The sequence below is a fragment of the Cryptomeria japonica genome, chromosome 11, assembly GCF_030272615.1.
Source record: "Cryptomeria japonica chromosome 11, Sugi_1.0, whole genome shotgun sequence".
NCBI lineage: Eukaryota > Viridiplantae > Streptophyta > Pinopsida > Cupressales > Cupressaceae > Cryptomeria > Cryptomeria japonica.
This window is the reverse complement of record NC_081415.1, coordinates 30,657,920-30,671,091: the sequence shown is the minus strand read 5'-3', so window position 1 is coordinate 30,671,091 and position 13,172 is coordinate 30,657,920. Positions and strand designations below refer to the sequence as shown.

Here is a 13,172-nt window from a genome sequence, read left to right as displayed (position 1 = left end):
TCTAAGAATGAGGAAGAGCATCTTCAGTATCTGCAAACTATTCTTCAACGCTTTTGCAAAAATAAGTTGTATGGAGAGTTATCCAAATGCACTTTCTTTTAGAAAGAGGTCCAAGGGCACATCATCTTAGCTAAGGGATTAGTTGTACATCCAACGAAAATTAAGACTATTTCAAAGTGGCCAACTCAAAGAAACATGCACAAAGTAAGGAGCTTCATGGGCTTAGCAAGTTACCATAGGAAGTTCATAATGAATTTCTCATGCATAACTTACCCAATCACTTCACTTCGCAGGAAAGGGAAAAGATTTGAATGGACCAAAAAGTGTCAAAAAGCATTTGAACTCCTTAAAGAAAGGTTGACCACGGCATCGATATTAAAAGTGCTAGATCCCAAGGGCCATTTTACGATGCATCAAGGGAAGGATTGGGCGGAGTCCTAATGTTGAAGGGACAAGTTATAGCCTATTAATCCCGAAAACTCAAAAACTATGAACAAAACTATGCACCACATGATTTAGAGCTCGTTGAAATAGTGCACACCTTACAAATGTGGCGTAATTATTTATTAGGTAAACCTTTTGAGCTCTGATCTGATCACAAGGGGCTGAAATACATTTTCACCCAACCCAATCTCAATGCATGGCAAAGATGATGATTGGAATTAATCTACGATTATAATTTTGAGATTAGCTACAATAAAGGGAAAAAAATTAGGTGGTAGACGCCTTGAGCCGTCGACATCACATTAATGTTGTAACTGTAGTATATACAGATTTCAAGAGCTGTGTGCTTCAGCAATTAGAGGGTGATAGATATTACTAGCAAGTAAAAGAAGCCCTAAAACTTAATCCTCAAGATCCAAGATATGAAGGCATCTTCATTGAAATTGATGGGTTACTAAGGTATCAAGACAGAATGTATGTGCCTGAATCCCCCGAATTAAGAAACTTAGTGTGGAAAGAGGTGCATTCAACACCATATTTCAAACATACAGGAGTTACTAAACTCCTAGCTGATATTAAACCGTTGTACTTCTGGAAAGGAATGAAAAAGGACGTTGCAAGGTTTGTAGCTAGATGTTTAGAATGTCAGAGTTAAACGAAAGCATCAACACCTTGCACGTTTGTTACAGCCCAATGCAGTTCCCGACTGGAAATCGCAGGTAATCAATATGGACTTCATCCAAGGATTGCCTATGTCCAAAAATAAACATAATGCCATTTTGGTAATGGTTGACAAACTTACCAAGGTAGCCCACTTCATACCACGAAACTTAACAGATGGGGCACCTACTATTCTTACAAGTTTGTACAGGAAATATTTAGATTGCATGGAGTACCTATAAAGATTATATCACATAGGGATGTCAAAATGACATCCAAGTTCTGGCAAACATTGTTTGCAGCCCTAGGTACTTGATTCAACATTAGCTCCGCCTATCATCCAAAGACAAATGGCCAGACAAAAAAGGTCAATCAGATGCCAGAGGATCTTCTAAGAATGTATTGCATGGATCAGCAATACACGTGGGAAGATTATCTTCTCGTAGTCAAGTTTTCTTATAACAACTCCTATCAATCATATGTAAAGATGGCACCATTTGAGGCACTATATGGAAGGAGTTGTAAAACTCCTAATAGTTGGGATAAGCTGGAAGATAAGATAACCCTCGGTCCAAAAATGATCTCAGAAATGGAAGAGCAAGTAAAGCTGATCAGAAAAAAGTTAGCAGAAGCTAACGATTGGTAGAAAAGCTATGTAGATGCAAAGCGAACTCCCAAACAATTTGAAGTGGGAGAGAAAGTGCTTCTATGCCTCAAACCCCACAAAAGTGCCATTAAATTTGGAAAGTCATCCAAACTTGCACCTCAATATATAGGACCACTTAAGGTCCTAGAAATCATCAACCCAGTCGCTTATAGAATTGCTCTACTTCCAGCTCTCGCCCAATGACATGTTTCATGTTTCTTATCTTAAGAAGTACATATCTCATTTTGCACATATGATTGATTGGAACTCCTTGCAGATACAAGAACCAAGGGTGGTCATAATTGAACCAATCAAAGCGCTCAAGGTACATTAGTGTCGCTTACGTAACAAAGAAATTACTCAGTGCAAGGTCCAACGGGATCAGTACTCTAATGACAGAGCCACCTAGGAAGACTACAATGAAATCCACCAAAGATTCTCACATCTGTTTCATATTTATAACAGCTGAACTTATTTTATTATGCTTGGATAAACAATGTTAAACTTCATGGTTTTTTGAATGATACTTAAAATCATCAAGGAAGATGATTCACAAGGGGAGGGATATGTTACATCTCGCTTGTGCCCTAAATATTTTTTATGATGTTTATACATTGATACTTTTAGCTTAATATTGTTGAATGGTGATTAGCAATGCATATGTTAATGATTTGGTTTTAATCATTATGGCATATGAGTTAATTTTTATATCAATATATGCAAATGTAGTGTTATGCTAAGATTATGGACTAACTACATGATTCTGACCTAGCAGATGCAAGAACTCGTCATCCTCTGAAAAGGGAGGGAAAGTATCATCAAGAACGGGAGGTAATAGAAGAAGGATCTTATGTCGTCTGAAACCTTAACCTATAAGTTGAGACTTGTTGTAATGTGTTAGGAATTGATGTCGTCAGTTTAGTGTTTACCGAGGTAAACTCTATTGTTCAGTCTAAGTGGATAGGATTGTTTTAACCTTGTCATAGGTTATATCATTCCTTTTAAATAAATTAATAAATCTAAAACGCTCAAACAATAATCATGATCTTTTGTTTTAATCTCGATAACTCTTTTTGACAATATGGATACATACATGATTATGTGTGAGTAATTTGGGAATGTAGTATACGTATATATATAATAAATATATATATATATATAGATAAATATGTGTGAAGGCAATATAGTACTTAGCACACATATAAGTACCTATAAATATATATCCTAATAAATATATTAAGTATAGGACCTTAGTATTACCACACAAAAACATGTATGGCATTATAACTATGTCTCAACTTGAGGAGACTTTACCATATGTTAGTAAGTGGAATGATATCCACATTGCAAACTTTGTAATAATATAAAGTGCAGATGATAATCATCAGTTCTTAGCCCATGTAAGGCATTATACAGCACTTCCGAAAACAATAATACAATATCTCTACCTTCACACAATGAAGGAGCAGAAATTAAGCGGTGTGGCTAGAATTCTTTGAAATGAACTTTAAATTACCATGTAACGTAATGGGATAATTATAATTGTTTCATTCAATCATTAAGGGGGAACTTCTGGAATCCGTAAGTTATATATGAAGAAGAGAGTTAATTTGCAAAAAAAAAAAGACTTTCTTTTGGAAAAAACTTTCATTTAGATTATCATTTTGCTCTCACAATAATTGGAAGCTTATGCATTTGTGGTTTTCAAATTAGCGATCTTTAGTCATAACCGTAGTCAGCTGGGCGTAGCTCTTCATTCCGTGAGGAAAGACTCTTGCCTGTCGTTCAGCTAGCAAATTTTACCAAGTCATGCCCTTGTTAATCTTGAGTTGTGTAAAAAAACTCTAAATATCATGCATTTCTATTAAGAAAAGAAAATAAATACATTTTCATTCCTTAAATATGAAAGCTTACATCTCTGTTTAGTCAAAAGCTGAAAGAGAAGGATTGAATTGATGGAATGGAAAATGTTTATAGCCTTTATGGCATAAACAGTCAGTCTTGTTTATTTAGTGAAATGTAATTATATCTATTGAAATCTTGTAAGAGTTTAAGAGTTGGTTTTATCGCTATCCTCATAAGAACAATACTGTGGGTATCATGATGTAATTGTTGATCTTTTCTTACCACAAGAACGATACGGCTTAATGAGGAAACCGTAAACTGAGACAAGAGTACCATTGATGAACAAAAACTTAGGAACCTGAAACGATACTAGTGGATGCTATGGCTTTTGGTGTCAAAAATTAAAACAATAATGAAAGAGTAAATTAGTTTACACTTGAACATTAAAGTTGGTTATTAGTGGCCAATTATTGGCTACATATCATGTGCAAACATTTAATGAGGAATAAAGGATTCTGCTTTACTTTTATAAGAAGGATTTCATTTTCATCACGAGCTTGATTGACCAGCATGTGAAACTTGAGCCTAAACATAAAAGTAGGCCCAGTGAGCCTCTTTAGTGTCAGTATGCAATTAGCATGAGAGATAGACATGATGGCTTGCAGAACCTTCATTGATTTAAGTCTAGTCGGGTAGGTGATGAACAATGACTACATGCATTGGCGTGTTGCAAACTCATAAAACCTTTGGCCAAGGTGATGCTACAAACTATAAGCATCAGTCAATTCTTTTGATCAAAATATACAAACCAATCAGAGATCATATTAGTTAGGAGTAGCCTATGGTGTATGATAGACTAGGGACTGTGACGGGTCAAGCACCATTCTTAGATGGCATTAGAACCAACTTTTACTTCCCTGTGAAGTGTCGGGCCTTTCCAGTTGAAAGTGTCACAGGGGACTAGTAAGTCCGTTGTTGGGCAGAAAAGCACCCTAATGATACTTTCCCTCTCTCATCATTGTAAAGATCTTCTAAATTCAGGATGAATTCCAAAAAGCTGTAAACACTAAACCTCTCTTAAATATTTTCTTATGTTGTACTATATTATGTTTATGCAATTTATGTGATGCAAATGAATTACATCTTTTCTAGTGTAATTTCCTTCTTTCAGTTTTTTTTTTTTTAAATAAATTATCTAGGTTTTCATGTTTCTAATTTTCAGTTCCAATGTTACATAGTTTTGCAAATTTCTAGTTGCTAGTTGTTGCAAGTTTCATATGGTTCAATGTTGCAATTTTTCAGGATGCTAGAATGAGCTTGTTACATTTCTTATAGTGGATGTGCATCTTCCTACCCTCTCGATTGACCCCTTTGCTTGGATTTCCTTCTTTCAGTTTTTTTTTTTTAAATAAATTATCTAGGTTTTCATGTTTCTAATTTTCAGTTCCAATGTTACATAGTTTTGCAAATTTCTAGTTGCTAGTTGTTACAAGTTTCATATGGTTCAATGTTGCAATTTTTCAGGATGCTAGAATGAGCTTGTTACATTTCTTATAGTGGATGTGCATCTTCCTACCCTCTCGATTGACCCCTTTGCTTGGACCACCTATGCTGGTTTTGTTTATGATATTCCAGGCCAGGCTCGTGTGTGTCCCCCCTGAGTTTTCTTTTTTGCAAGTCTTTCTGTCCAATACAATGTACAGGGCCCTCTGTTATAACTGAGCTACTATGTGTCTACTGATAATGAAAATCAGTTATTAATCAGTTACATAAGTCATAGTAATTTATCATTACTATAGGAGTTAAATAGGCAAATCCTTTCTCTTTATCCTTTCCTAAATCTACATCGAACATGTTCAAGACAAGTGTCTTTGCCACGATTTTTTTCTCTCTCCTCTTTGTCCTAAATGTCATCTTTGGGACTCTTTTACTCATGGCTTATAATGCCAGCTTGAACCAATCACCAAGCTCTCTGACCTTCAGTAGCTTGCCAAAGCATGGTATTTTAACTGCTTGAGATTTCTTCTTCCAGGCTTAAGTTAATTCAAAATCGAGCACATGGAAATTGCTATATTCTTCCTGAGATTGCTCCTTTTCTCATTACTGAAGATTGCTTTAATGTACCTCTGATTGCTCCTTTTCTCATTACAGAAGATTACTTTATTGTACCTGTGATTGCTCCTTTCCTCGTTACTGAAGATTGCTTTATTGTAGCTGAGATTGCTCCTTTCCTCATTACTGAAGATTGCTTTAGTGTACCTGCGGTTGCTCCTTTACTTATACTGGTCGTAGTGGATACCCTTCCCTTGACATACAGGGTGTGCTAGCACTTATTGCTCACATTCGAGGAGATCCAGTCAAAATTTAATTGCTAACTTCCTCTCTACCAAAAACAAGGACATCCACCATATCTTCTTACTTGACAATGGGTATTAATGTAATGATTAATTTAGATGAGGCCAGCACATCCAAAAGAGGCTCTAATGCTGAAAGGATGCATACATAATTTCCAAATGCATGTTCAGATCTATGTGTTTCTCTGGTAATTTAAAGCCCATAAACAGGAAAGATTAATGTAATTAACTAATAGAAAAAGAGAAAAGTCCATGCCCTTATTTATTAGGAAGAAAAAATCAAAACATGCAAAGCTACATCTAGCAAGATGACAAATAAGACAATAGACACTAAACAAATGTAGGTAAAGATCACAGGAACAAAAAAGGACTATTTCACACAAAAAAATCACAGTGAAGTAAAAAACAAACAATGGTTCAATTGTGCATTAGATTAGGTGTCCTTCAAGACATTAAGGACTTCTCCATAAAGCAAAACACATCAATAATGACAGAAATTGGCAAAAAGAACATCACAAGCAGTAATTTGTCTGAAATGTCAGCTTAAATTCATGGTTCTTCTCTTAGGATATAGTATGGTGATGGATATCCTTAGATTGAATCCCAGAAGATCATATATATAGTAATGAAGAGGCTATTTACAAAGGATGCACATTCTGATACTGCTCATTGAAATCACAAACTGAGTTAACAATGCAAAAGGTCAGACAGGCTACAGGCTTTTCAAGATGATAACAATAACAAAAACAAATGTATTCCCTCCAGTATCAAAATGATTGAACACAAACACAGACAAGCACCTATCAATCATAAAATATCACATACACATAGAATATCATAAGGATTTGATTTTCTACATGGACACTTACATGACTATGAAGATATGTAAGACCAGCAACAACATCACGAAAATATCTTCTGGCAGTAGCTTCTCCAATACCCCCTGGAGGACCAGAACCTTCGCATATCCACCTTCCCTCAACGTATTCCATAACTGTATAACAATCACCACAAAAAGCATGTCATAACTGAAGCTTAGTCTAGAATCTCTAGATCCATCTCAAAAAAGTATACTTTGAATTGTATTGCAAACAAAAAAAGGTAGCGTTTCCAAATTGGTAACTGTTGTTTTGATGAATTATGATTTAAGTATGTTTACATGGTAGCTTATTTACAACGGTCAATAAAGGGGCATGTCATGGCGTGATAGAAAGCCCATAGCCATGCACACCTATTGTTTATAAGAAAACTTCCATAAGGCCTTCAGGATCTATGAGACAAAAGCATGAATCCGCATTGGTAACATGAAGAAGGATGCTTAGTCATGAAACCAGAGAAGAATTACAGATAACGATAACTGCTAGATCAAAAAACCTTTTAACTTACATTATGTGTAAGAAAACATTTGTAATGTCCCCAATTTGAAATAGAATTTAATAATAAATAATAATAATTAAATTCAAATACAAAAGAACAAAAATAAAATTTAAATTAAAAATATAAAAGAATATAATTAATTGTAATTAAAATTTAATTAAGTTAATGAATGGTCAAAAGGCATGAAATGATAAGTTATGACTCCCCCAAAATATGAGGTATAAAAGGGAGAAGAGAGAAGAGAACCTCATTTGAGAAGGGGATAATTTGAGAATCAGAAGTGCAGATCTAAATTAAATAAGAAGTGCAGATCTGATTGTGAAAGGATGTGTCTCTTTCAAAGGGTGCTAACAGTGAAAGAGTGTGTCTCTTGCCACAGGGCAGTGTGTGTGCGCACACGTGCGTGTGTCTGTGTCTGTGTGTGGTGTGTGTGTGTGTAGTTAGTATAGTCATAGTCTAGTCCTTAGTCTTCTGCTAATGCCTACGTAAGGATAGGGATGATTGTGTAGGGAAAGGCGGTCTAAATCCTCACAAGTCAGGCAATTCCAAGATGGATAAGGACATGTATTTCCAATGTCTTGAGGGAGAGTACCGAGATGGGTACAAACATGTATTTCCAATGCCTTGAGGAAGCCTACTTGTAGATGGTCTCTAAGCGCCCTAGCACAATAATTTTCCCTCCTCAGTTTGGGTTAGAGAAGTAACAGGGATAAGACCTTGATATATAGGGTTTTGGAATTGAATTATTAAGAAGTAAATGACTACTAATCTAAATATTTAAATTAAGATGTTATAATATTTAATGATGCATTCAATAATATCGATTAATTGTTGATAAACAGCCTGCCTCCAAGTAGGGGAACATTGCTGACATGAGGTCAGTTGGTACAGGGGGCAAACATGCAAATACTAGTCATATAGAGTGACTAGACAGTTAAGAAGTTTTAACATAATAACAATTTGTTAATGCCCACGATGAAAATACAACATGGAATTAGATACTTACATGGTTATACATGTTCTAAAACCCATTCCGAATCAGTGAAATCTCAAGTACATTCTTTCTGAACCATCTTTTATGCTTGAAGAGCTTCATTGCATGATTCAGAAAATTGCTGGTTACTCACATGACTCGTGACTTCTTGCCGAGCCAGCAAGTTAACGGACATGAAGGTACAAAAAATTGCCAAATACTTGCATGACTCGCAACTACTCACAGATCTGTTAGGGCCTGCAAGAAGTTGGTGAGTTTTTGGCAAAAACCTGGCTAAAGACTTGCTGATAACTCATCAGTCTGACCGCAAAACTCAGCCAGTGTTGAAATAATATAGTTCACCAAAAAATGTCATTTTCATTGAGTACTCATATTGGAGCATTGCACATTTGTTTGCTGGCATTTTGGAAGTGAAGATTGATCAAGATTACTGAACTTATTGGCCCTGATTCAGCCACATTCGACTAGTATGTAACAATTTTCCAGTTTTTTTGTCTTCATTATAAATTCCTAGTGCTAGAGCTCAGTTAATTACTATTTTATTTCTAATTTTGAGTTAGTTTGTAGTATCTACTAGGGTTTTGTTCGAATTATTTTTGTTTTTTCCCATTTCATTAGGATTTAATTCTACTTTTCCAATCTTTCCATAAACAAAATGGCATCCACAGGTAGGAGAGCTAGTGACGAGCCTTGGGACCCTGCTTGGAAACATGGGGCAGCAAATACAGAGCAAGGAATGATAATATGCAAATAATGTGGGATGCATTGAGAGGACATATAAATCACATAATTATAACATTGCATGGATCATTTGCGGCAATGTTGTGCCATTTACTATAACATCTCAAGAGGTTGAGCAAGGGGCAAAGGCTCTCCTTGCCACTACGATCAGAAGAAAGCTCAACGGAGGCATTGATAGGTATCATGGGTTCCGAAGGTCAGAGGGTTATATAGGGTGCACTTTTTTTTGCAATTGGACCATAGATATAGAAATTAGGTTAGGTTGCCACCATTCAAACTTTTTTGCTCCTCATTAACACTCCTAATTCACAGCCTCCATTGAAAGGTATTGCATAGGGCAAGGAATAAGGAATTGAATAATTAGGCCTAAAGTGCCAATTTTCCGTACAACAACAACATTTCATTTAATGTGTGAAAATTCCTTATTCCAAGAAGTCCTTATTGGCAGCAGCTGATCACTACATTGGCTATGGCAAGTAAAGGGTTCAAGGCACTGACCCCTCATGAGTTGACTGGGCTATTACGATGCGGTCAAAAAATAGATCAGCTAGTAGATGAACAAAAACAAATTTGGAAAGATAAGGGCCACAGCATTCAATTTAACAGGTAGAAAGATGGCAAGAACCACACTGTTATCGAATTCGTCATGGTTTCAAGAGGAGAGGCATCCTAACATTATTTTGAAGCATTTGTACCACCCACTGCATTGACATTCTCCTTGAGGATATAGCAAAACTTAGTCAGGTGAATAACCTGGTGAAAGAAGAAAGAGATGTAACAAAAGACATCTACAACCATACATGGATCATGAAACTAATGAGAGAACACACAAGTTGAAAGGAGCTCATGCAATCATGACACACATAACTCCCAACCAATTCCATCACTTTGCAAAGTACCACAACTGCATTGCTAAACCTCAAGCACGTGTTTGTGAGCACCATTTGGTTGGACAATCCTTACTTGAGGAAGGCCTAAGGGGAGAGGGTTGTGAAGAATACTTTTTACAATACATTTGCCAAGCACATGGAGGTCATCGGAATAACTTTTCAATCAAAAAAAATTGATAATGTTACAATTTGTTGAATTTGTCAGCTTAAAATATTTTAATATGCTGATTTTAATTTTTTTTTAATTATCTTTTTACATTCTCTTGTTTTAGGTGTCAAAACTATTGGTTAAAAATCTATAATTGATGAATGAGAAAACAAAAAACCCCACAAGTATCTATATGAAGCCATTGACAACGCCAAAGAGGCGATTTAGCATTTGTATAGGTCAACTAAAAACAAGTATAAATCCATCTAGAACATTATTGATTGGAGATGGAACCAACAACACCAACACATTCATGCTACTACCTACTATTTAAATCCTAAGTTTTTTTGGCATCAATACATGTATGGTGAAGATGGTCCCCAATAAAGAAAGGATATATATATATATATATATATATATATATATATATATATATATATATATATATATATATATATATATATATATATATATATATATATATATATATATATATCCATTCCCAAAGGTAGAAAGGTATATCTGCAATTCCGGGAAAGATCTGTTTATGTTCTTTGCACTGTTTAACAATCAACACTTCATTGGGCATCCATAAAATGGATGCATATATATATATATATATATATATATATATATATATATATATCTGTGTGTGTGTGTGTGTGTGTGTGTGTGTGTGTGTGTGAGCTTATTGTTGGCTTTAAGTTAACTAATATCTTTACAAAGATGTAAATATTGTCCTTGCAGATTTGTGGTGGGAAGATTTTGATGCAACAACAACTATTCTTCAATTACTTGTAATCTACATTTTGGCCCAGCCCCATAGTGCTTCAGATTGTCAATGCAACTGGAGTGTTTTTGAGGCCATACACACAAAGAAGAGTAGCATGTTGGCTCAAATGCACCTTGAACGACCTCCTTCTTGTCCAATGCAACCTTTAATTGTAGTGCAAATAAGGTAGGGTAGATAAAAAATAGACCCATATGGTGCTTGACCTCAACGGTAGGAATGCAGTGCAATGGGTAGTGAAAGTGGCAGCATATGAGGAGTTTGAAGGTAGGTGATCAGTGGGAGATTCCTCCTATTCACATCATAATCCTATTCTTGAGGCTTCGGCTCCTATTGAGGATGATATTGTTCCTCAACAAGAACTGTAGCATTACCAACCGATTAAAGAACAACCACATTGCCTTATTTGACCTTTAGTTGTAAAAGAAATTTATAGATTACGAACATGAAATTATAATTTGTAATTTTTGCTTATATTGAAACTTAAAGTTGATGTTTATTGATCTTGTTTTTGATCTATGATCTATCTTTAACTCTAGGTTTAATCTATATATTAAGGAAATCAACAATATGTTTTCTAATTCAGTAATAGGAAAGTTTTTTAACAATATTTGTATAAACTTATGTGTTTTTTTATTTTGGTGAAAATTCATCGAGTTTTTTCCATGTCTAAGTATTTGAAAAAGTTTGGGTCTGCTGAGCTATTGATGAGCCCAAGTTTTGAAACCATGATTCTATGTAGCAAACCTTCAGCTTATATTGTTAATTTTGATCTAGTAACATGGTGCTGCATTTTATGACCAGCATATCAAAAGGTGTTCCCTACAAAAAACCTACAAGCACTAGCCTGCATAAAAATTAACCACAATTCTAAAGCAATCAACTTTAAATGCAGAACAAACCAGAAATGTTAGCAGCAGAGAGAAAAAAGGTGAGACCACATCAAAAACAGGAACTTGCAACCTCAAGCCTAGTATCAAACCGAAAAAGAGCATTAATCTTAATATGTGCTTGAGCCATCTTAGATGCATAGAATTTCAATTTGTAAACAAATATACAAGAGGATAGAATAGTAGCCAGAATAGAGTGCAACATAGACCTACTACATGAGGATATTGAGAAAACAGGTGAATGCGCATTAGTAGCAGAGAGAGAAAAGGTGAGACCGCATCAAAAACAGGAACTTGTAACCTAAACCCTAGTTTCAAACAAGAGCATATATCTCATAGTGTGCTTGAGCCATCTTAGACACAGAGTTTGAATTCATAAACAAATATACAAGAAGATAAATATGGTAGCATACTGCCAACATTCCATCACAAAAGACACCACAATGGAATGCAATATGGACCTATAACATGAGGATATTAAGATAAACAGATGAATGCATGGCACAAGCACAAGCACAGAATCCATTCTAAATGAGGGCATATATCATTATCAAATATAATTCATGAACATGAAATGCATGTATCTATGCCATTAAACGCTACCACAGCATAAAGCTTCCAAAAGTTTCTTATTTCTACTTCAATAATAACTGCCTACAAAAAAATGAAGGAAATGGACAAAAAATAGTAATGTACCCATGTAAAAGTTATCCGTATCTGGGTCATCAATCACCTCAACTAGATTAACAATATTGGGATGATCCAGCTTTTTCATAATTGAAACCTGAACAAGTACAGTAAAGAACACAGATGATACAACTTCAAATTTCTTAAGGAACATAATAACTAAAATTCAAACACAGCTCTCTACAAGCTTACTATTTGGCAATAATTGAAAACATATCCTAGTTGTAACCTCTCTTAGAACATCTGTCATGGCTGTTTCTGAAGGTGCCACACGCAATTTGGAAAGCCGCGACTTGTGAAAGGCCTGTATTAGTAATGATGGCATATATAAAGATAGAAATAAGAAAGTATTGTCATACCACTAAAAATGTCTTAAGTTACTTCTAAATTTTAAACAGTATGAGAGATCTCTATCACTAAACACTGTGAATGAAGATAAAAGTCAACTAACTTCACTGAATAACATATAAATTAATCTTATTCAACTGCAGCAAACATTGTATTTCATTTGAAATATTCATTAAAAACCATCAAAGATCACTATAAATGCAAAATCTTAATCACAAAAGACAAGGTCTTGTCATAGGTCAACCAATAGAAAAGGGGACTTAAATTCCTTGTTTAGAGCATGCATATATATATATATATATATATATATATATATATATATATATATATATATATATATATATATATATGAAAAAAT

The 13,172-nt window shown here is 34.9% G+C and overlaps 1 protein-coding gene across 7 annotated transcripts in view; it reads right to left on the bottom strand.

Moving 5' to 3' along the window:
• Nucleotides 1-13,172, bottom strand: part of LOC131036338 (serine/threonine-protein kinase GRIK1) — an 80,568-nt gene that overhangs the window by 41,367 nt on the left and 26,029 nt on the right. For all 7 annotated transcript variants that reach the window (XM_057968192.2, XM_057968196.2, XM_057968195.2 and 4 more), the window contains 3 exons: nucleotides 12,696-12,770; nucleotides 12,476-12,563; nucleotides 6,819-6,943 (listed from right to left, as the gene is read on the bottom strand). In XM_057968192.2, the coding sequence (XP_057824175.1) occupies nucleotides 6,819-6,943; nucleotides 12,476-12,563; nucleotides 12,696-12,770 (288 nt within the window). The remainder of the gene's footprint in view (nucleotides 1-6,818; nucleotides 6,944-12,475; nucleotides 12,564-12,695; nucleotides 12,771-13,172) is intronic.